Genomic DNA, 24,434 nt, shown 5'->3' with positions numbered 1-24,434 from the left:
CAAATCTGAGAAATCATTATTCAACCATTCTCAGTTCTCAGCAGAGCAGGGTTCCTTAATATCATGTCTCTCTGCAGGACTCATCAAGCCAATGACAACAGCTCAGCTACAATAAGAAATAAAGTCTGGCCCTCTCTTCTTTCCACAAAATAGCTGTGGCTATGGAAACTACTCAGTCTCTTATCTGAACCAAGAAGCCCGCCCCTCCACTTTTAGAGACATGAAACTGATTTCTAAAAATCCCATAAGGGTCCAATCATACATCCCCCCACATACATATACCCACCCCAACCCCAACAGTGATCTGAATCCCTAAATCCCAAAAGGCAAAGGCAGAGGCAGAACAGGAAGATGAAGCAGGGAGGAACACCTGTGTGCAGGACGCCAGGTGAGTGGTGGACACAGCCCGGGGCTGTAGGCTGATGGCTGGGGAAGGCCGGGGGAGGTCTCCTGACCTCCGGCGGCGCCGTCCCCGCAAGGGGATCAGGTCCAGGTTCCCTGTGCACTGCATGTTCATGACCTGAAATCAGACCGGGTGGAAAGCCGGTCAAGGCTCCTTTAACCCCCAGGCTCCCGAAGGCCCCAGTGCCTATTGGGCTGACCTAATTATAGGGCTGGAGAAAATGAAGGTCACAGATTTTGTATTCTGAAATAGTCCAACACAAGAGGAAAAGAAGGGATGGGGGTGTTTGTAATTATAGGGATAATATAGAACAAGGAGAGGATATATTAATATTAAAAGGCTGTGTGACCAGGGAGAAGACAGAAGATTTTCTTGCAAATTGAAGAAGCACAGCTTGAGCAACCATTATCCTGGATAAGCTACACTGATAATTGAAAGAAAGAAATGTGATCACTACAGGAAACTTCCTATAGGCCTGGAGGAAATGTCAATCGCATCAAATCTGAGATGTGTTACACAGAGGGCTCTGCTTTTCCTATGTCTCTTAACTGCTTAAACCAGAAGGAAAGGGGGGTAAAGTACAACAATGCCAGAGACTCTGCAGACTATGTGAATGGGAAGACTTTTACAGGTGGAGGAGCAGTTTATAGATGAAAGATTATGTCATTCTATCCATTGGATCTATTCACATGAACCTGAAGGGTACTAGTTACTGTGGACACTAAGTTAACTTACACCTCTGAGAGAAAATGATGCATACCCCACCCAAAGAAACAGTATTCACAACTTCAAATCCACTTTAAAATCTTCAGGAAGAAAAGGATGAGTTCAGAACACAGACTGGTTTGTCTTCTCAGGTTTCTCCAAAATCTCAACTGTAAGTCTCTTGCTGAACCTACGTAAGCTAGTTATAGATTACTCTGAGATATCCCTAAAATGGAAAGACCAATTCCTTTAAGACAGAGCTGGCACACAGATAGGTGAACAGATTCACCTATCAAAACAGGTCTCAAATCAGACAGAGTCCCTGAGACCCGGATAAATTATGGAGTCAAAAAGAGTGTAACAGAGCCAAAAAGGAAAAGAATCTTTCCATGATAAACAGACCAAAATCCCAGAAAGGTTAGCTAGATACTTGTGAGATTTACAACAGTTCCTTCCTCTGGGCTACAGAACTAGAACCAGGACTAGAGACAAACTCCAAGAACAGCAGAACACAGGCCCGTGGCCATAAGCCTTCTCATTAGAACAAGGGGAACACAGACTGTCAGCCTTGGCTCCCTTTCTAGTATGAGAGTATAGATAATCCTAGAGGGATTAATTTTAAATATATATATGTTTTTACTGATTTCAGAGAGAGGAAGGGAGAGGGAGAGATAGATAGAAGAAACATCAGTGGCTGCTTCCTGCATGCCCCCTATTAGGATCAACCCTGCAATCGGGCATGTGTCTAATCAGGAATTGAACAGTGACTTCCTGGTTCCTGGGCTGATGCTCAATGTACTGAGCCACACCGGCTGGACTAAAAGGGTTAATTTAAAGTACCATGTATTTGCTCCTGTTGAGCTATAATTTTTACCCAAGGCAAAAAAGAGATGGAGAGGGCTTAGCCTTTAATATCAATTGCATTGTTTTCATAGTAAGTACTGTTTACTGAGCATCTATATGGTGGATATTACTTATACTTTATAGACGAAAAGAAGTTGAGGCTTGGAGAAGTTAATTGTTGGTGGTCACACAGCTTCTAAGTATTGGACTGCAATTTTAGACCAGAGTTCATACTGTTTCTACTGGACTTCCTTCTTAAGAATGCCTTTTTAACTTCATCCAGAGGCCTCCTCCTCATGCTCATCTCTTAAAATCCTTCTCTCTCAGGCACCTCTCACTAGCATCTCTTGAACCTCCGGAGTAGCAACCAGTTTAAAGCATTCCTGGGAGACTGGCTTTGAAAAAGAGATTAAGTAAAACATATCCATCAGGGGTAGGAGGACTCTGCTTAAGGTCCCTCAAGGGGATTCAGAGGATTCAGGGATATTGTCCTATGAGCACTTCACCACTTCTTCCTCCCTAGCCCCTCCCATTACCTCCATGGAGCCAGCTTTTCGGTTACGAATGAGGGGTGATCTCCTTGGGAGGCCAGGACCCTCAGAGGGCTGGGGTGAAGTCTGCAGTGCACGGTCTGGTTCATCTGATGCCTTCTGTGGGCACAGGTTCTCCATGCTGCCCTGGTCGGTTTTTATCTCCTCATTCTATGCAACAACAGGCACAGGAGACATATTAATGGCTCCAGGCTCCTGATCTCAGACTTCCCAAACCTTTTACCTCACTGTACTGTTTCCAAGTTTCCCAACCACTTGGTTCCTAAATCCTCCAGTCCCAAACCCAGCTCTCTGACCCACCTCAGAGGAGGCTGGACGGAATCCATAGCCAGTGGGTGCACTGCCTTCTTCCTCGACACCTTTCACTCCGGGGCTGAAGTGCAGCTCCACATGGAATCGTTCCTCTGATAAGGGATCCTGTGGGGCATCACCAAATGAAGGGGCAGTTGAAGGAACTGGATATGGGGGTGGAAGACCAAGGCAGGGACAATAGAGAGGAACTCGGGAGAATATATCCTCCCGGGGCTGAGGTTTCGGTGTCTTACTTCCCTCTGGAGCTGGTTTATTAGCGCTTTCCTTTAATGATAGTCCAGACTTACCTACAGGATCCTCAGTCCCTCACTTCTACTGTTTGAGATTAACCGCTTGGCATGACTTTACAACTCCCACTTCTACGACTCTCCCAATCCATCTTCCACACCAATTCAGCTTTGCTGCAGTGCATATAGCAGGACATTTTAAGATATCTTTGTGCAGCAAGATGAAGAAGGTATATATTTAAAGATTTTTGAGAGGGGAAAAATCATTATAACATGTCCCAAATTCCATACTCTCCCTAATACCAGAGCTATGTTCTGTGGTATATCTCTGGCTCCGTAATATCCCAAAATACCTTTTCTTTTCCAGTAGGAACCTCTAGGTGCTCTGTGTCATGCTGTACCTAAGTGCCACACCTGGATGGATTCGACAAATTCCAAGGCTAAAAAAGTTTTTTCCTAAGAGAGGATGGAGGAGAAAGACGGGACCCTCTCCTCATCCCATCCCGTTAGCTCCTCACCTGTGTGTTGTCCTCATAGAGCATGATGACAATCTGGGTCATGTAGTTGAGCTCCGAGATGGCACTAAGATAAGCCAAAGCTCGCTGCCATTGTGCATCCTTCGTTTCCTGCCGAACACAAGAAGTAAGGCGATGCTTGTCAAGGGAGTCTGGGGAGGGCAGGGGGACAAGGAGAACAGAGAAAGCTTGCAGAAAAACAAACAAACAAACAAAACAAAAAAACTCAAACATGAGAAGGAGAGTAGAAGAATGCTGAAAAAAGATGTTCATAGGCAGAAGGAAGAAGAAAGATCCTTACATCCAGAAGTCCCCCGTAACGGAAGACATTGAGCAGGGAGTGGACATGGCTTTCACTGGTGAAATAGAGACGTGTTCGGACGTGGCGGCCTGGGGAGAGCACTCCTCGGGAATACCTGAGATAATAGCTAAGTCACTCACACGATCGAAATATCCGGAATCTTCCCACCCCTCCACAAACTTCTCCCTCCCCCTCAAAGACTTCTCTCCTTTCCATCCCAGTACCCCTTCCTTCTATTCCTGGTTCCCCAAGCTGTCCCAGTCTGGATCCCCCTAATGGCTCCCCTGACATGCCCCTCCCTCCATCCAGATCCCCTCCCAGCCCTCCCTCACAGGGGATGCAGCTTGTTGACAGACTCATCCTCGTGGGTTCTCTGCAGGTCAAGTAGTATCTTCCGCAACAGTGGAAGACAGAAGCCCACGGCAATTTCCAGTTTCTCCTCCCGACTGATCCCGTACTCCTAGGGGCCATAGGCCAGGAATAAGTACCTCAATGAATCCTGTCTTCCTCTTGCCTCATATTCTCAGACTCAAGATCAAGCTTGTCTTCACCTCAGGTCTAGGGCTTCTTTCATATCCACCATATTCCCCCTCTCCAGGTTTCTCCTCAGTTAGTCTGTTATACTTACTCAGAGCCAGAGTAGACCCTGAGAATTATAGCAACTCAATCTGCCAATTCCCCAGATTCCTGTGAGCTTAATTCCTTCTCTAAGTTTCCTTCCTCTGGTTCCGATACCACCCCTCCTTTCTACCTTTTCTCTCCTTTCCTACCCAATGCCCCTATCCCCAGGTTAGACCCCTTCTACTTGACACACCTGGGGAATGACCACATCAGCCAATGCCTTAGAGAGACGTAGCAACTCTGCTGTGCCTTGAAGTCCCAGACTCGCATTGTGCTGCACATCATACTTGACACAGTCATAGATGTCAGGGATCTTACTGATATCATAGCGTCCACTCTTCTGTCGAAAGTCACGCTCCAGCTTGCTCCAACGCTGTAGCATTAGCTCTAGTGTCTCACTATGGTAGAGTTGCAAATCTGGAAGGAAGACAGACAGTCAGAGAAGCCAAGACTTACCTCTAACAAAAGATCCTAACAAATCTGAAGCAGAATTAGAGGGATGAGGATGTCTTGTCATTGAAGCGAGAGGACACAGGAGTATCTGAGAAACACATTCATACCTAAAACCTTGAGGAGAAGATAGTAGTCATACCCACCTACAGATCTGGGGTCCTGCATCCGTTCCTGGATCTGGTGAGTAAGGTTTTCAATCAGGGCAAATACCTGATCACAGACCTTTACAGGATTCTGAATGACAGCCATGGAGTTGTGTAGGGAAGCGCTTCCAGTTGGAGCCAGCTGTGGGGAACAGAGAGATGAAAAGCAAGTTAGGCTAAGTGCCAATTGTCCAGATTCCTGTGAGCTTATGACAGAGATTGCCTGTAAATAATATCTTTTTGTTGAATCACTCCAATGAGCACTCTTAAGCTACTGGGCATGCCAGGCATTCTAGGGCCTTCACATGAGGAAACTGCTCTTTCTTATAGTCATTTATGAAGGGTTGATCTTAAAAGTCTTAAAGTCCAGAGTAAATAAAATAGACCTAGGTTATTTTCTCGGGGGTTCTGAAAAAACACATGGAAAATGCTGGGGAATAAAGATGAAACCCAAATCCTCAAAATCTTCATAGAATGTGCCCTGACTGGTTTGGCTCAACGGATAGAGCATCAGCCTGTGGACTGAGGGGTCCCAGCTTTGGTTCCGGTCAAGGGCATGTATCTTGGTTGTAAGCACATTCCCATGGGAGATGTGCAGGAGGCAGTTGATCGATGTTTCTATCTCATCAATGTTTCTCTCTATCTCTCTCCCTTTCTCTCTGTAAAAAAATCTTCACAGAATGTTTTCATGAGTGGATAATAAAGATAATATCTCACTAGAGGCCCAACGCACAAAATTCGTGCATGGGTTGGGTCCTTGGGCCTGGCTGGAGATCAAGGCTGATCAGTGGGGTGACCAGGCGGGCCCCCTGCTGGCATCCACCTTGGCCACCTGGCGCCACCTGCTTGCTGTCCCTGTCCCCCGCTGCTGTCGGGAGGTGACTAGCAGGGCGACTGGGGGCTCCCCTGCTGGCACTCTGGGGCCTGAGGGTTGGGGGAAGCTCCTACATTGAGTGTCTGCCCCCTGATTATCAGTGCTCATCATAGAGACTGGTCATTCTGCGGTTCGGTCAATTTGCAAATTAGGCTTTTATTATTAGGATTCCTCTAAACAAGATGACAGCTTGAATCTAGAGTAGAGGTGCTGCCTCTAATAGGTTCCAACTCAAGCTTTTAGGACAGTAACAGTCAATGAGGAACAGGGAGAGGGTAAGTGGACATGGGCAGACTGTACACATTCTACCTAGGTCCTTATAAGTTCCACTCTTGCTAACAAAAAGAAGAATGGGAGATAGGAAAGGAGGTTTTATTTTTTTGGATTTGACACTGAGCATTGTGCTGCATATCATACTTGACACAGAAAATAAAGGAGCAAGGTCCTGCTCTTATCAAGTCCTGCTCAGAGAAGAACACAGAAAAAGCAATGTGCTCAGCTACTTAGTTCACTTAAGAATCTATAAGAAATGGTTACACAACAGTGTGAATGTACTTAATGCCATTGAACTGTACATTTAAAAAACGGTTACAGTGGCACTATAATTTAAAGAAATAAGATTTTTAAAAAGAATCTATCAGAAATGAGAAATTTTTAGTGGTAGGATGGTGGAAAATCATTGTCTGTCATATGTTCCTCAGTCAAAAGTGGCCTGGATACACATGAAGAAAGATGACATTGTGTCATGACAACCACTGTGATTAATAGTGTGAAGCAGTTTACTGAAGTGGCTAATACCTTGCTGAAACCAGTTTGGCTCAGTGGATAAGAACGTCAGCCTGCGAACTGAAGGGTCCCGGGTTCAATTCCAGTCAAGGGCATATACCTGGGTTGCGGGCACATCCCCGTGGGGGGTGTGCAAGAGGCAGCTGATTGATGATTCTCTCTCATCGATGTTTCTAATTGTCTCTCTCTTCCTCTCTGTAAAAAATCAATAAAATATATTTTTAAAAAAAAGAAAAGAAGAAGAAGAAGTGGCTAATATCCTGAGCTCTTGGGTTAGACTCCCTGTGTTCATACTAATTGGGTGACCTTGAAAGGTTGCTTAGATTCTTCTGCGTCTAGATTTCCTCATCTGTAAAATGAGGAAAAAGTAGTATAGGTCCACAGTTCTTATGGTGGATTAAAGATGACCATAATTCTTTGTCAATTTCCCCTTCCCTTGATTTAGGCTGACCCTGTGACTCTTTCATCAGTAAAATATATCAAAGTTATGTTGGGCTAATTCTGGACATACAATTTAAAAAAGCTTGGAAACTTCTGCTTTGGGGGAGTCCTAAACTACCATTTAAGAAGTCTGGCCCAGGGGAGAATCCAAGATGGCTGCTCGGGTAGGCAACTAGCCGCAGCCGCACACAACAATTTCAACAAAATACAACTAAAATATAAAATGGACATTACCCAGAACTACAGGAAAGTCGACTGACTGGAAATTCTACAACAAGAAGCAAGGAGAAAACCAGAAGGAAGCGCGGAGGAGCTGTAAAAGCCCAAGGTACGGAGACACGCGGCGCGCGTGGAGAGGACAGAGCCGGAGAGGAGGGAGGCCGAGTGCCTGGCTGGTGGTCCCAAGCAGGAAGGAGAGGAAAGCTCCGACTGTGCTGGGCCCAGCTCCAACTGCTCTGAACCCCAATTCTAGGCCAGACCCCGGGGACCCAGGCTCACCCATAGGGAGCCAGGCTGTAAGGCGGGACTCCGGGGAAGCTGCGAAAGGAGGTCCCAGAGGGGCGCACACTGCGCGCAGAGAAGGGCCGGCTGGCTGTGCCGAGGGATTGCCCTGGCGGGAAGGAGACAGGGGCTCCAGACTGCTCTGAACGCCACCTCCAATCCCACTACCAACTGAACTGAACCCCAATACCGGACTCATTGGGGGAGAGCATAGACAGTTTGGCAGCAGGTGAAAATCGAGGGCACCTTTCTCTCAGAGGCGCTCGCAACAAGTACTGAAGGACCCTGAGTCTCAGGAGTCGCATAGGGCGGGGCTGACAGAAGCCAAGGCTGTAGGCTCCACCCTGAAACCCCGCCCCATCAAGAAAGCTGCCTGCGAAAATGCCTAAACCAAATAGATCACAAACGAAAGAAATGGACAAAAAGCGACTGGATATAGAGTTCAAATCCACACTTATAAGGTTGTTCAAGAATCTTAGAAAAGGCCGATAAAATAAACAAGACCTATGAGGATATGAAAAGGGATCAACTAGAAATAATAAGGGATCAACAAGAAATAAAGAATACATTGTCTGGCTGAAACCGGTTTGGCTCAATGGATAGAGCGTCGGCTTGGGGACTGAAGGGTCCCGGGTTCGATTCCGGTCAAGGGCATGTGCCTTGGTTGTGGGCATATCCCCAGTGGGGGGTGTGCAGGGGGCAGCTGATCGATGGCTCTCTCTCGTTGATGTTTCTGACTCTCTATCTCTCTCCCTTCCTCTCTGTACAAAATCAATAAAATATATATATTAAAAAAAAAAAAAAAAAAGAATACATTGTCTGAAATAAAATATATTTTATGGAGTCCTAAAAACAGAATGGAAGATCGCAAGAATCAAGCCAAAGATTTGGAACATAAAGAGCCAGAAGACACTCCTCCGCAGACGCAAGAAGGCCAGAGAATCCAGAAAGTTGAAGATAATGTAAGAAACCTCTGGGACAACTTCAAGCAAACCAACATCAGAATTATGGGGGTCCCAGAAGATGAGAGAGAGCAAGATATCGAAAACATACTGAAAGAAATAGTGACAGAAAACGTTCCCCACCTGGTGAAAGAATTAGACTTACAAGTCCAGGAAGCGCACAGAACTCCAAACAAAAGGAATCCAAAGAGGACCACACCAAGACAAATCATAATTAAGATTCCAAGAGCAAAAGACAAAGAGAGAATATTAAAAGAAGCAAGAGAAAAGAAGGTAGTTACCTATAAAGGAGCACCTATACGATTGTCAGCTGATTTCTCAACAGAAACCATGCAGGCCAGACGGGAATGGCAAGAAATATTCAAGGTGATGAATAGCAAGAACCTACAGCCAAAGATAATCTATCCAGCAAAGCTATCACTCAGATTCGAAGGTCAGATAAAGAGCTTCACTAATAAAAAAAAAAGCTAAAGGACTTAATCACCACCAAACCAGAATTATATGAATTGCTGAAGGGTGTTCTTTCAGAAGAGAAAGTAAATAAAGATAAAAATTATGAACAACAAATACGTAACTATCAACAAGTGAATCTAAAAACCAAGAAAACTAAAAAAAAAAAAAATCTGAGGAACAATATTAACTGTTGAATATAATAGAATCAGAGGTATGGAAGGGGAGTGAACTGTTTATTCTTGGGGAAAAGGGGAGAGGGGGATGAGGGAAGAGACTGAACATAAACTGTGCACCTATGGATGAGGACAATGGGGGGTGGGGAAAGGGCAGAGGGTGGGGTGAGAAGGGGGGGGAAAGGAACATTTGTAATAATATGAACAATAAAAATTTATTTAAAAAAAAAAAAAAAGAAGTCTGGCCCAGCCAGTGTGGCTCAGTGGTTGAGCATTGACCTATGAACCAGTTCAAATCCCATTCAGGACACATGCCTAGGTTGTGGGCTCAATCCCCAGTAGTGGGGGTGTGCAGGAGGCAGCCAATCAATGATTCTTTTGTCATTGATGTTTCTATCTCTCTCTCTCCCTCTCCCTTCCTCTCAGAAATATTTTATATATCTAATAAAAAAATAATATGCAGATTGACCTTCACTTCAACACACAATATGGCTGCCCCCATGTGGACACGAAATGGCCACCATAAGATGGCCAGCAGGGGAGGGCAGTTGTGGGTGATCAGGCAAGCAGGGGAAGGCAGTTGAGAGGAACTAGGCCTGCAAGGGTGGGTAGTTGGGGGCAATCAACCCTGCAGGGGAGGGAAGTTAGGGGTGACCAGGCCGGTAGAGGAAGGAAGTTGGGGGCAAACAGTCTGGCATGGGAGCAGTTAGACATCAATCAAGCTGGCATGGGAGAAGTGGTTAGGGGCAATCAGAAAGGCAGGCAGGTGAGCAGTTGGGAGCCAGCAATCCTAGATTGTGAAAGGGCAGTCAGATATCCCTTGAGGAGTTCCAGATTGGAGAGGGTACAGGCTGGGTTGAGGGACACCCCTGCCCCCTGCATGAATTTCATGCACCGGGCCTCGTGTGTGTGTGTGTGTGTGTGTGTGTGTGTGTGTATTTTTTTTAAGAAGTCTAGCTATCATGCTAGAGAAACCATGTGGAGAGGAGAGGCCCTGAGACCACTGGGAGAGCATAAAAAGAGAGCTCAGCCATCCCAGCATCCTAGTCAAGCCTCCAGATGATTCAGCTCCAATATCTCAATAGCATCTGGGAAATTTTAGGAGAAACCCCAAGTAAGACTAGTTTAGCCTAAAAATGTAATAAAATGGGGGAGAATCCAAGATGGCTGCACAGGTAAACACTTAGCCGCAGACTCACACAACAATTTCAATAAAATACAACTAAAATATAAAATGGACATTACCCAGAACTACAGGAAAGTCGGCTGACTGGAAATTCTACAATTAGAAGCAAGGAGAAAACCAGAAGGAAGAGCAGAGGAGCTGTTAAAGCCTGAGGTATGGAGACACGCAGCGCGCGCGGAGATGACGGAGCCGGAGAGGAGGGCGGCTGAGTGCCTGGCTGGCGTTCCCTAGCGGGAAGGAGATAAAAGCTCCGGACTGTGCTGGGCCCCAGTTCTGACTGCTTTGAACCCCAGTTCTGGGCCAGACCCCGGGGACCCAGGCTCATCCAGAGGGAGCTGGGCTGTAAGGCGGAACCCCGGGGAAGCAGCGAAAGGAGGTCCCGGAGGCGGGCACATTGTGCGCAGAGAAGGGACGGTTGGCTGTGCCAAGGGAATGCCCTGGCGCAGGGGTCCTCAAACTTTTTAAAGTGGGGGCCAGATCACGGTCCCTCAGAGAGCTGGAGGGCCGGACTATATGAACTACTAATTCCTACTGTAACACCTCGGCTGCGCTCACTGCCCAAAAAACCTGGCGGGCAGGATCAGACTCCTCTGCGGGCCGCATGTGGCCCGGGGGCCGTAGTTTGAAGACGCCTGCCCTGGCGGGAAGGAGACAGAGGCTCCAGACTGCTCTGAATGCCACCTCCAACTCCACTTCCAACTGAACTGAACCCCAATACCGGGCTCATTGGGGGAGAGCCTAGACCAGGGGTCGGCAACCTGTGGCTCCGGAGCCGCATGCGGCTCTTTTGAACCTTTGCTGCGGCTCCCAGCAGGGCCGACAGCAGGGGGCAGGCGGGGAGCTGTATCACTCACCTCTAATACTAATTTTTGTTGTTGGTTAAGCATGGGAGACAGGTCCTTTTGTAAGATGTACACTGTAGGAAATTTGTGGCTATTATATAAAAAATTTTTTTAAAATAAATAAATTAATTAAATTATTATTTACATTTTTTAATTTAATTTACTTAATTTAATTTACGGAATATTGGGGAGGCCTGATGAATTATTTTTATGGCATGCATGGCTCACTAATTAATTTACAAAATACTAGGGGCCTGATGAATTGTTTTTTTTTTTTTAAAAAGGTGACTTGTTGAGGCGGGCGCAGGGGCAGGTTGGGAAGGGAGCAGCCGCGCTCACCGGCGCTCTCTTTCGGTTTGCTCTGGCTCCGGACCCCCCACACGCTGAGGCGCAATAAACACCAACCACCTGGTCTCAGTGGCTACTGATGGGGCTTTGTGGCTCTACTGCAGAAGGCTCTGGGTAGAACGCTGCTCTCATTTCATTGCATCCTGCACCAAGAGGCATTGTGCAAAGTTCGTTTGGGAAACGATTCTGTGAGTTCAGAGAGGGAAAAAACACATTATCCTTCCCTGTCACTCCCCTGGCGATCGATCCATCCCTATTGAATATGATTGCATTTGCAGGTGTAAGTCAACCTGATCTTGAGATGGAACTGGCCGATATAGCCGACAAAGATATATGGGTGTCCAAGTTCAAATGCTTGGCAGCTACTCTTGAGGATGTTGCCCGTCAGAAGGCCATTCTGGCTCAGAATCATAAATGGAGTGATATTGAAAACCTTCCAAACAGGACAAACTTGTGTTCGAAACATGGAATGCCATCCCCAACACTTATATAAACATGAAAAAGTATGCATTTGGAGTCCTGTCGATCTTCGGCTCCACATATGTATGTGAGCAGGTCTTTTCCAACATGAACTATATTAAAAACAAACATCGATCACGCCTCACAGATGACAACTTGCAAGCCTGTGTGAAAATGAAGGTAACGTCTTACAGCCCTGATGTGCAGACACTGTGCACTGAGGTTCAGGAGCAAAAATCCCATTAACAAGGTAAATTAAATATTTTAATTAGCTATTAATTTGCAAAAATATATTTTACATTGTTAAGTGAAAAAGTCCTTTTTTTCTTCAGATTGACAGCTAACTGCACAATCCGGTATATATTGTAGCATTAAGGTAAGAAACAATGTATGCAGTGTTATATTTGTTTTAAATGTCGTAATGGTTTTGCGGCTTCCAGGTTTTTTTTTTTCCTTCGAAACGGGTCCAAGTGGCTCTTTATGTCTTAAAGGTTGCCGATCCCTGGCCTAGACTGTTTGGTAGCAGGTGAAAATCGAGGGCACCTTTCTCTCAGAGGTGCTTGCAACGAATACTGAAGGACCCTGAGACTCAGGAGCCGCATAGGGCAGGGCTGACGAAAGCCAAAGCTGTAGGCTCCATCCTGAAACCCCGCCCCATCAGGAAAGCTGCGAAAGTGCTGAGACAAAATAGATCACAAACGAAAGAAATGGAGGACAAAAAGCGAATGGATATAAAGTTCAAATCTACGCTTATAAGGTTTTTCAAGAATTTCCTACAAAAGATCAATAAGACCTCTGAGGATATGAAAAGGGATCAACTAGAATTAATAAGGAATCAACAAGAAATGATAAGGGATCAACAAGAAATAAAGAATACATTGTCTGAAATAAAAAATATTATACAGAGTCCTAAAAACAGAATGGAAGATCACAAGAATCAAGTCAAAGATTTGGAACATAAAGAGCCAGAAGAGACTCCTCCGCAGAAACTAGAAGGCAAGAGAATGCAGAAAATTGAAGATAATGTAAGAAACCTCTGGGACAACTTCAAGCAAACCAACATCAGAATTATGAGGGTCCCAGAAGATGAGAGAGAGCAAGATATCGAAAACATACTGAAAGAAATAGTGACAGAAAACTTCCCCCACCTGGTGAAAGAATTAGACTTACAAGTCCAGGAAGTGCACAGAACTCCAAACAAAAGGAATCCAAAGAGGACCACACCAAGACAAATCATAATTAAGATTCCAAGAGCAAAAGACAAAGAGAGAATATTAAAAGCAGCAAGAGAAAAGCAGGTAGTTACCTATAAAGGAGCACCTATACGATTGTCAGCTGTTATCTCAACAGAAACCATGTAGGCCAGACGGGAATGGCAAGAAATATTCAAGGTGATGAATAGTAAGAACCTACAGCCAAAGATAATCTATCCAGCAAAGCTATCACTCAGAATCAAAGGCCAGATAAAAAGCTTCACTAATAAAAAAAAAAAGCTAAAGGAGTTCATCACCACCAAACCAGAATTATATGAATTGCTGAAGGGGGTTCTTTCAGAAGAGAAAGTAAATAAAGATAAAAATTATGAACAACAACTGCCGGGACTGGTTTGGCTCATTGGATAGAGCGTCGGCTTGGGGACTGAAGGGCCCCGGGTTCGATTCTGGTTAAGGGCATGTACCTTGGTTGCGAGCATATCCCCAGTAGGGGGTGTGCAAGAGGCAGCTGATCGATGACTCTCTCTCATTGATGTTTCAAACTCTCTATCTCTCTCCCTTCCACTCTGTACAAAAATCAATAAAATATATTTTAAAAAATTATGAACAACAAATACGTAACTATCAACAAGTGAATCTAAAAACGAAGGAAATTAAAAAAAATCTGATGAACAATATTAACTGTTGAATATAATAGAATCAGAGGTATGGAAGGGGAGTGAACTGATGATTCTTGGGGAAAGGGGAAGAGGGGGATGTGGGAAGAGACTGAACATAGACTGTGCACCTATGGATGAGGACAATGGGGGGTGGGAGCCTGGTGGAGGAGAGCAATGGAGGGGGGGAGGGGTAAGGAACATTTGTAATAATATGAACAATAAAAATTTATTAAAAATAAATAAATAAAAATAATAAAAAAATGTAATAAAATGAAATAGTGGTTGTTTTAAGTTACTGGGTTTTGGGATAGTTTTTATGCAGCAATAAATAATTAAAACACTTTCATTCAAATATCCTTGGGACAAGCTGTGCTTGAAATTGAGAAATATTCAAACTTTAGGAAGTTAATACAGTGCATATGCTATATGTTATATAATACTTCTAGCAGGACATAGGGCATAATCAAATACACTTATGCAGCAAAATATATGACTATTTACACTAAATGGGATAAACAGGGATTATAAATAATAATCATGTCAAGTTTTGCTGTCAAATGAATCTTGGTGCTGACCTGATCATAATCCTCAGGGTCAAAGGGTGCATCCCGCTGCAAAATGTGGTGAAGTTGAGCCTTCACTCGGTGCTGGCAGCTGCTCAAGGAATCACCGTCACTGTCCAGGAGCCCGTTCATATTGGCACTCTTCACCATTTGTACCAGAATGGGTGTCAGCTCCCCTTCTAGAGCCAAAAGGCCCTGGAGAGGAAGCACAAAGTCTGTCAGCTTTCCTTACAGTCTAGCACAGTCCCCCTAGGCCTAGATGGTCTGAGAGATCAAATGAGACCTGGCTAGGACAGTGGTCGGCAAACTGCGGCTCATGAGCTGTGGTTTGCTGCTCTGTTGATTAGTGAGTTTGTGGACCACTGGGATAGGGGCTTAATAACAAGAAACAACAACAGCCTGTAATTATTGGAATCTAGAGTCTAGGTCAGTGGTCGGCAAACTCATTAGTCAACAGAGCCACAGTTTGCTGACCACTGGGCTATTATTCTCAGAGCATTCTCAGTAGTAGAGAATGGAGTCGGAACAAGAAGAAACTTCTGAGTCAGCACACAAACACCCTAAATTTCCCAATTAGTTCTCCAAACTCTCTGCTTCTCTACCTAAAGGAAGCTGGGACTGTGGGAGGACTGTGAGGTGCACCTTGGCAAAGGCAGCGGCAGTCATCTGGACGCGGCCCTCGTCAGACGCATAGATCTTGAGATCATGGCGGAAAGTGCTATGAAGCCGAAGCAGCCCGCAGCCGGGGAAGCCAGCATAGTCACCTGAAGGCACAGGAAGGACCGGGAATGCATACCACAAATTCCCACGTGAAAGAAAGAATGCTTATTCTCCCTTTAACTTCCCCTTTGCCTCAGAACCTTCATTTCCCCCAACTTATCCTCTAACCATTTGATGCCAGCCCTGCTAGGTGTCTATTGCCCCAAACACTTACCCTGTCCTCCAGGGTACATGCAGCGAAAAGCTCGCCCCAGCTCCTCAGCCTGAACACGACCAGCGGGAGTCAGTTCTCCACCCCACTTCAGTACCAGCAAGAGAGATGGAGCTACAGCCTCCTGCTGTGGGTCTGCTGGAATAAAAGGCAGTAAGTAGACCTGATTTGAGGAAAACACTGGGGACATCTAAATGTTAGGTCTTTTAAAGAGCCCAGAAAGGTAATCTGTGGCAGAAGTCATCTAAGGGTTTAAGAACAAGAGATCTGAATGGTAATGGAAAGGGGGTATTATATCTTACCTTGGCCCTCATTAGAAGCTTTTACTCCATGAGGATAATAAGTCAACTGCACCTTCCGGTTGATGCCTGAGAAGTGACCATACCTGCAGGATAAACTCATAGTCTGAGTTTCTATTCCAGCCCCCAATTCTCAGTGTTAGCAGGCTCCCTCCCTTTTCCCAGGCCCTTTCTCACATCTCCAGCACAGACTTCAGCTGCTCTAGTTTCCCCGTCTTCTCCTCGATCTCACCCCCAGGTTCTTTCTCCAGTTCAGCCAACAGCAGCCTTGCAATGTCCAGCACCTCCTGAAGGAAGTAATAGGGTATCCATGCAGAAGACCACATGCTGCCCAGGTACCCTTCATCCTGGTCTCTCACAGGGGCCCCCAACCCCATACCCTCTATCTTTCTCAAAGCACTGCTCTTCCAAGCCAGATTCACCATCTTACCTGCAGCTGTTCGGGCCTCTTTAGTTTTAATTTCCCTGTCTTGTAACCACCATGCTTTTCAAACAGGCTAAAAAACCTGAAGAAATAAGGAGAAGCTTCAATATGGGGTGGGACAGTCAAAGCCTCTGGGAGCTGCCCTCTTCCCATTTCCCTCACAAAAATCTATTTGTCTAAATCAGGGCGCTCTTTCTACCTTGGGTGTGTCACTTCCATCTTCATCTTCTGCTTGGGGGTACGATCCCCATGACGAATAATCGCAATGACACAACGAAGTTCCATCCTAAGATAAGGAATGTTTTTAGAGCCTCTCCCACAACTCATCCCACCCCACCTCTCATCATTTCATCCTGCTTGACATGTTAAAGAACAGAGGAAAACTGTCTGCTCTTAGGAATATAGATAAGGTTAAGAAAACTTCCTAGAAGAGACCTCGTCAGAATGCACAGGGTTAGGGAAGTAACTACTGATCTGACTTAGGTGCCATAAGTAGGTTATTCCAGATTTTTCACTTTTGCTCACATAGTGCCAGATGTGGTAGGGACAATGGGGATGTCCTCGGCCTCTGTGGGGATGGACCACGGGATCTGGAACTGAGGGGCAAGTTCTCGCATTATGGTGTTCCTAGAAGGAGAAATGTGAAGAAGCTGTGTGAAAATGAATGAACCTCACATAGGAATGAAGAACTACACATAGGAATGAACCTCACATAGGAATGAAGCTCACAAAAACTAGCACATTGTAGAAAACTACATGAATAGTCTAAAAATATGCAAACCCTCCACATATTTGTAATAGAATTATTAATACATGTATGAGATTAACAAACACAAAATACATCTGGATGGGAAGAAGGGATGTAATTAGTGAGGGGTATGGAGGGACCTCAATGATATCCTTAATATTTTATTTTAAAAAATATATATTTTATTGATTTTTAACAGAGAGGAGGAGAGAGGAATAGAGAGCTAGAAACATCGATGAGAATCACCGATCAGCTGCCTCTTGCACACCCCCTACTGGGGATGTGCCTGCAACCAAAGTACATGCTCTTGACTGGAATCAAACCCGGGACCTTTCAGTCCGCAGACTGAAGCTCTACCACTGAGCCAAACCGGTTTCGGCAATATTTTATTTTATTTTTAAATATATTTTTATTGATTTTATAGAGTGTAAGGGATGGAGATAGAAAAATAGAAACATAGATGAAAGAGAAACATCGATCAGCTGCTTCCTGCATGATCTCTACTGAGGATGGAACCTGCAAATGGGGCATATGCCCTGATTGGTAATCAAACCATGACCTCCTGGTTCGTGGCCAATGACGTTCAACCACTCAGCCACAGTGACCAGGCAATATTTCACTTTTAAAAAAATTATTTTTATTGATTTTAGAAAGGAAGGGAGAGAAAAAGAGAGAGAGAAACATCAATGATGGGAAAGAATCATTGATCTGCTGCCTCTTGCACTCCCTTAATGGGGATTGAGCCATGGGCAACCCCTGGCCGAATCAAACCTGGAACCTTTCGGTCCACAGGCCGATGCTCTATCTACTGAGCCAAATTGGCTAGGGCAATATTTTACTTCTTAAGCTCAATGGTGAATACATGGAAACTTACCATATTCATCATTTCTTATACAGTTTTAAATGTTTTAAATATTATGTGATGGATTTTTTAAAAGTCAAGTTGTAAACAGTATTACAATATGATTTAATACAATAAATATAATTTGTTTACACATGGCAGAAAAACACATACCATTATGTCTAAGGCTGTTAACAGGAATTACCTCTGGGTAGTACAGTGTTGGGAAGGCAAGAGGGCTGAGGAGCCCTTTTTCTGTTTTCCTTTTGAAAGCATTTTTATAATAATTAAATTAAAGCAAAAGCTTTTTAACTCTCTTCTCTAAGCTCATTCTTCCCAGCCCAAACCACTGTGTCCCTTACCCCAGAATCTTGGCACAGTCATCGTAGTATTTCATCGAATTCTTGACAAAACTGAAGCCATTGACATCACATACAAAGGAATGACCGTTGGCACGAAGAAGGTCAAAACCACACACTGTTTGCTGCATGTAGAGCAAAAAGGCAAGATGAGAACAATGGAGCCATTTTCCCCTCCCAGACCCCTGCTCCTATCCATGTCCTTCATTACACAGCGCCCCTCACCCCCACAAATCTTTACCTTAAAAGCTACACAGACTTTCCTGGCCACCAGCTTTTCCATGGCAGTCAGCATGACCGGATATCGAATCTCTTTCCCTTCACTGTCTCGTTCGACCTTCCCATCCAAAGCTGGAGATTTTCTGGCTTCAGCATGGGCATAATCTGGCCCCACTGTATATACCTGCAGGTACATAGCATCACTGAGTATGCCCACAGCGCACCCTGTATATGAGAAGACAACATGAGCACTAGGTCTGTACGCTAGTTTCAGAGTAAAAAACCAAAACCAAAACAAAAATACACCCTAACTATTAAGAACAAGGAAACTGACACCTTTCTTACTGAGCCCTACTGAAGTATTATTATGAAAGTTTCTCCTAGGGATTCCAGCACTATCATCCTTATTAAGAAATAATTTACTAATTTTTTATATCATCTTCCATGTCACCTTTGCCCTTGCTATGATAGTAACAATTTAAATATCTACTCCCACCACTTGTTATCTTCAACTGAATATGAAAGCCACTCCCATTCACCCTTTATTTTCTATGACACCTTCCACATGCTTCCACTGGCTCCCCAAGCCCCCATCCCACCTAGACATTTATATCCTCTTAAATCCCTATATCCCCCATAACCTTGACATCTGTGCCATCTGTTGGCATAAACTCCTCATAGATGTATGACCCTGTCTTTCGGACGCTGCTCTCAGGAGAATAAACGCTGCTTCGGCTGCCAATCTTTGGAAGGAAAAATAAGAAAAATAAGAATGTTGCCTCCACTTTATCCCCAAATCCTCCAGCTCCCCTCCCCACAACCTCATTCTTGTCCTTCACCTGCTCTGATTCCCCCGTACCTTCCGAAAGAGGCGCTGGCTTCCCCCTCCAGCAGAGCTGGGGTAGTAGATGTAGACATTGTGGTCCTCGGCACTCACAGGCTTCTCCACAAAGGGCTTGGGAAAGACAGCCCCATTCACCTCTACCTGGTCTTCACCTTCTATCAGGTTGCACTCTGAAAAGTAGGTGTGCAGTCATTCCTAGGGCCTAGAATTGTAGAATACTTCCAACTCCTTTTTCTTCAAGTTTTCATCCTTATAACTCTCAAGTTTCTATGATTATATCTTAGTAATAAATATGGTCAATATCTACGGTATATGGTACATAGACATATAAATATCTATAGAAGATGTCCAAGGCTAAGTCCAAAGACTCATGGCTCTAACTCTACCCATAATCTAATAACCAAAGCTTCACTCAGAGAGGTGGTACATAGAAGATGTCTAGAGGATGGAGAGCTGGGCTAAGTCACAGAAAGCAAGGCAGGGCAGGACTGGACAAGGCCACGTACTCACCCTCAGGCCTGGCAGGGTCACGGTTGAGCACAGCATATCGAGGCAGATCAATACCCTCCTCCTGCAGGATCCGGTACACCTCCCTCCTGTCACCCCCGGAATAAATTAGCTGGGAGAGGTGGGATGGTCACTATGGGGAAGGGCTAGGGATTTCATGTGCTTCAGAACTGGGATTTGCCAGGATGTAGAACTCAAGAGGGTTTGGTACAAAAAGTAAGCATGTTTGCTTGACTCTGCCCCTCCCAGAGTGGGTTCTCTAAACAGGCGTGATCTCAGGGCCACCCACCCACCCGCCAGTTAATAGAAAGCTATACCTATCCTGGATGTAATACTGCATGGCCAGGTCATTGATAAGAAAGGGGTTTCGAAGCTTGGAGTAAGCAACAGCTTTGTCCAGAGGAAAGCCTGGGATGGAGAAAGGAAGTAGAGACCAAAGAAAGGAAGCAAAAGAGACAGAGTGAAAAGAAAAAAAAAGAAAAAAGAAAAAAAAAAGCAAGAGAAATAGACATATTAAAGCTGGTCCATTGAACTCCCCTACCCATCCATTCCATCTCTTATCCTCTGCCCAACTTCCCAAACCTAGAGTATCCATCAGGAAAAAATTCAAAAAAGAAATTATTTTTAGGGTCTTTGAGATCCTAAGAGCTGTAGAGCTGTCCTAAGGTTCAAATATGGGCTTTACACTACCTGCAGCAACTCCCCTAAGATGTAGGAAAAACAAACCCCTTTGCGCTGCTCTCCAGGGTGTCAGGAAGAACTGAAGACTTCTTTCCTAACTGACAGTAAGAACTTCCTTTCCCAGTCCAACATCCCCAGCACCGTTCCTTCCCATTTCCTTCACAGGCCCTCACCTTTGGAGTGGAAAGAAATGAGGCAGTGGCAGGATGGCCAGTTTTCCACAGGTTCATTGAGGATCACATCTTCTCCCAGGATAATAACAGTCAGGTAGTCAAATCTGCAGAGTCTCTCTAGGATTTGGGTCATTGGCTTGGACTTGGATTTCTTCGTCATGGCACAGATGCCAACAATGATCTGAGGTTCAGGAGGCTACGGAGAGGAAGTGCTGTCAGGAACCTGGGCCACCCCTATCAGGGAACACTGTCTCATCTCCTTAGGGCACAGAGATTCTTGCCAGGACTTTGGACCCAGAGAGTAAAAGGTGTCTCCTAACTTACATCGTAGATTGGGGTGCCTATAAGGGTTCCTACTGCTTACAGAATAGGAGCCTTTCCACAGCAGGAAATGTGTGCTTAGGCAGAAGAGCCAGAGAACCATGAGATAATAGGGGAGGGGCTTCAAAGGGAGGCAATCCAACCATTCTCCACTCCTCCTCCTCTTAGCCAGGACAGGGCCTGTTTATGAGGGGGAGGCTCTGCATCTGGAAAGAATAGCAAGGTGTCCCCATCCACATGGAATTTCAATTCTTTATAGCAAGGGGACCCAATACCAAATTACATCATCTTCTCTTGTCTTACCATTTCATCCTCCTCATCCTCGAGGAGCTCGCTGTCACTGTCTTCTGTCCTCATGCCTATTCGATGACGGGTGCCCAGCCCCTCATCTCCAGCTCCAAGGAAGAAGTGGGCTGTGGCACTCCCGCTCTCACTGGTCCGAAATGACCACATCCCCGCCGGAGCACCCACTCATCCCGCTCTGCAGTGGGGAGAATCCCATTAGCTCAGAAGCCAAGCCCTACGGCAGTGGGTAGGGGTATGGGGTGGGGAATCTATATACATAAAAGCCACGTGACTGGAATAGCAGAACTGCTGGAACAATGGGTCGCTATGATGCACACTGTGGCAGCCAATTGGCCTGATCCAGGCTCTGATTAGTCCCCCACAAACCTCCTGTGGCCCCTCTCCCCCACTGGCCCACCCCCGATTGGCCCCCCACCAGATGCCAACAGCACCTCCCCAGATATGACAACCAAAAATGGGGTTGGGGCTGGCCAGCCAACCTCCTGTGGTCCCCCCCACCAGCCCCATCCCTGATTGGCCCCCATCAGGGCGGGCTGGCCAGACCCCATCTGTGCACGAATTCATGCACCGGGCCTCTAGTGAGGAAATAAGAGAAAACAATTCGGGAATTAGGGGAAACAAAGGAAGCTATGGTAAAAAGGATCAACAGGCAAGAAAGCACATGGGCTAAGACTTGAAATGACTAGAGATCCATAACAGAAAAGCAGTCTCCCTTTTCTGCTCACCCCACCTCCAGCTGTGAGACTGATTAGAGGATCAGCAGATTAACCCTCACAGTGCTGTCATGTCCCTGATTCTGCCAGCAGGAAACACCCGTTAACTCTAGTAGCAAATGGGAAAGGCAGTTCCTCATGGAAGGTTACTGTGGATTCCTATGAGAAAAGGGTAAAGTGACATTTCAAACTCTGGATTCCTTCCAAAACATTCCTAGTCCTTCTCCACCTCGCTACAGTACTGCTGAACTCAGTGACTTAATTCAGAGCAACGTGAGATCAGCTGCATTTGCCCTTAACCCCCATCTTCATTCCTACCATGGATTAATTTTTAAAAAAAACACACCACACACACACAATTTCTTAAAAGGCACCCTATGTTCTAAGCATTATCAGAACAATGAAATTCTCTATTCCCCCTTCTCTCCTTCATCTGCTCACCGTAAAAAAACAGATGCCCAAGTTCAGAAAATCTGTTCAAGGAAATAGGTCTAATGCTGGTTGTTAGGCTGGGGATACAAGCATCCACACAACAGCCTCCAATCCATTCTCAAACTGAAATTTCAATTTTCTCTCTACCACATCTGGTACTACAGACCCAAGGTTCCTCTAGGCCAGTGTTTCCCAAACTTTTGACATCTGTGTTCCCCTTCTATAATTTTTGTAATGCTGAGTACCCCTCGTACTCATGAGAACGTATAATAGAATTAGGCGCAGCTAAGCATGGTGCAGTGCATATCCCCACCAAACTCTTCCCGTACCCCTGGGGGTATGTGTACTACACTTTGGGAAACACTGCTCTAGGCCAAGGTCCCTCATATCAGAAACTACAATGGGGGAAAAAATCCTACTTAGGGCCATATCAGTGAGAATATTTTAAGACTTAAACTCAGAACAGCCGAAACCGATTTGGCTCAGTGGATAGAGTGTTGGCCCAAGGACTGAAGGGTCCCAGGTTCGATTCCAGTCAAGGGTATATACCTTGGTTTGCGGGCACATCCCCATTGAGGTGTGTGCAGAAGGCAGTTGATGAATGTTTCTCTCATCGATGTTTCTAACTCTCTATCCCTCTCTCTTCCTCTCTGTAAAAAAAAATCAATAAAATATATATTTTTTGAAAAACTCAGAACCTAGCAGTTCTATCTACTTCTGCGTACATATACCTAGAGTAGTGGTGCTTATCCAATTGTGAATATGCTGTGCGGGGGACATCTGCAGGAGACATTTTTGGTTGTCATATCTGGGGAGGTGCTATTGGCATCTGGTCAGCAGATGCCAGAGATGCTGCTAAATATCCTTTTTTTATTTTATTTTATTGATTTTGTACAGAGAGGAAGGGAGAGACACAGAGAGCTAGAAACATCAATGAGAGTCATCGATCAACTGCCTCTTGTACACCCCCTACTGGGGATGTGCCCGCAACCAAGGTACATGCCCTTGACCGGAATCGAACCCGGGACCATTCCATCCCCAAGCCGACGCTCTATCCATTGAGCCAAACCGATTTCGGCTAAATATCCTTTATTATTATTATTATTATTATTATTATTATTATTATTATTTATTTTAGAGAGGGAGAGAAAGAAACATCAATTTGTTGTTCCAATGATTTCTACTTTCATTGGTTGCTTCTTATATGTGCACTGAGCAGGATCAAACCTGCAAACTTGGCATATGGGGATGATGCTATAACCAACTGAGCTACCCAGCCAGAGCCATGCTGCTAAATAGTCTAAAATGAATAGGATATTTCCCCACAACAAAGAATTATCCAGTCCAAAATGTTAGTAGTACCAAGTTTGAGAAACTCTGCTGAGAGAAACTCTCTCATGTACAAAGATGTTCATAACCTCACTGTTAATAATGGGAAAAAATAAAAACAACTCAGATGTCACAAGTAGAAGAATGGATAAATAAAATGTAATGTACATACATGATAGACTAATAGCAATTAAAAAAAACATTAGCCTAGCCAGTGTGGCTCAGTGATTGAGCACTGACCCATGGACCAGGAAGTCATGGTTTTGATTCCCAGGCGGGCACATGCCCATATTGCGGGCTCAGTTCCCAGTAAGGGTGTGCACGAGGCAGCTGATCAATGTTTTTCCCCTCATCACTGATGTTTCTCTCTCTCCCTCTCCCTTTCTAAACATATAGAAATACATGCGGCACAGTTCCATCTGTATAAATAAAAAATATTACTTATGCTTATGACTGTATACTAAATAGTAGAAATATAAAAATAGACTGGAAAGACAAACATCAAATGCATGATAGTGGTTACCTCTGAGTCGAGGGAAGGATGGAACTGACAAGAATTTGAATGGAACTTCACAGTCCTATCTATAATGTTTATTTTAGTTTTTTAAATCTGAAGCAAATATACAAAGGTATTAACATTTATTAACACTAAATTATGGGGATATGGATATCAAAATAAAATTGAGTCACACACACATCAGTCATTTCCCACATTCTCCAAAAGGTCTCAAAAAATACTGATTCTAGAAAGCCACAAACGTCTTAAGTAAGT

At 44.8% G+C, this 24,434-nt stretch overlaps 1 protein-coding gene across 30 annotated transcripts in view; it reads right to left on the bottom strand.

Annotated features, from left to right (window-relative positions):
- Nucleotides 1–24,434, bottom strand: part of PPIP5K1 (diphosphoinositol pentakisphosphate kinase 1) — a 54,247-nt gene that overhangs the window by 24,026 nt on the left and 5,787 nt on the right. For 8 of the 30 annotated variants that reach the window (XM_045583301.1, XM_036444030.2, XM_036444125.2 and 5 more), the window contains exons 2-26: nucleotides 21,964–22,060; nucleotides 21,186–21,363; nucleotides 20,562–20,757; nucleotides 20,025–20,115; nucleotides 19,711–19,796; nucleotides 19,216–19,370; nucleotides 18,998–19,099; nucleotides 18,379–18,540; nucleotides 18,141–18,262; nucleotides 16,715–16,816; nucleotides 16,389–16,475; nucleotides 16,196–16,271; nucleotides 15,943–16,052; nucleotides 15,769–15,851; nucleotides 15,470–15,604; nucleotides 15,178–15,299; nucleotides 14,548–14,730; nucleotides 5,075–5,216; nucleotides 4,672–4,895; nucleotides 4,190–4,317; nucleotides 3,858–3,972; nucleotides 3,560–3,667; nucleotides 2,803–2,919; nucleotides 2,488–2,652; nucleotides 371–520 (exon numbers count right to left, since the gene is read on the bottom strand). In XM_045583301.1, the coding sequence (XP_045439257.1) occupies nucleotides 371–520; nucleotides 2,488–2,652; nucleotides 2,803–2,919; nucleotides 3,560–3,667; nucleotides 3,858–3,972; nucleotides 4,190–4,317; nucleotides 4,672–4,895; nucleotides 5,075–5,216; nucleotides 14,548–14,730; nucleotides 15,178–15,299; nucleotides 15,470–15,604; nucleotides 15,769–15,851; nucleotides 15,943–16,052; nucleotides 16,196–16,271; nucleotides 16,389–16,475; nucleotides 16,715–16,816; nucleotides 18,141–18,262; nucleotides 18,379–18,540; nucleotides 18,998–19,099; nucleotides 19,216–19,370; nucleotides 19,711–19,796; nucleotides 20,025–20,115; nucleotides 20,562–20,757; nucleotides 21,186–21,335 (3,111 nt within the window). In that variant the 5' untranslated portion in view covers nucleotides 21,336–21,363; nucleotides 21,964–22,060. Of the gene's footprint in view, nucleotides 1–370; nucleotides 521–2,487; nucleotides 2,653–2,802; nucleotides 2,920–3,559; nucleotides 3,668–3,857; nucleotides 3,973–4,189; nucleotides 4,318–4,671; nucleotides 4,896–5,074; nucleotides 5,217–14,547; nucleotides 14,731–15,177; nucleotides 15,300–15,469; nucleotides 15,605–15,768; nucleotides 15,852–15,942; nucleotides 16,053–16,195; nucleotides 16,272–16,388; nucleotides 16,476–16,714; nucleotides 16,817–18,140; nucleotides 18,263–18,378; nucleotides 18,582–18,997; nucleotides 19,103–19,215; nucleotides 19,371–19,710; nucleotides 19,797–20,024; nucleotides 20,116–20,561; nucleotides 20,758–21,185; nucleotides 21,403–21,963; nucleotides 22,061–24,434 lie in introns of those variants that run through there. The other 22 variants (XM_036444068.2, XM_036444152.2, XM_036444136.2 and 19 more) reach the window with 11 other exon arrangements.

This window comes from Pipistrellus kuhlii, unplaced genomic scaffold (genome assembly GCF_014108245.1).
Source record: "Pipistrellus kuhlii isolate mPipKuh1 unplaced genomic scaffold, mPipKuh1.p scaffold_m20_p_1, whole genome shotgun sequence".
In the NCBI taxonomy this organism is placed as follows: domain Eukaryota; kingdom Metazoa; phylum Chordata; class Mammalia; order Chiroptera; family Vespertilionidae; genus Pipistrellus; species Pipistrellus kuhlii.
The sequence above is the reverse complement of the archived record's forward strand: the minus strand, read 5'-3'. Positions and strand labels throughout refer to the sequence as shown.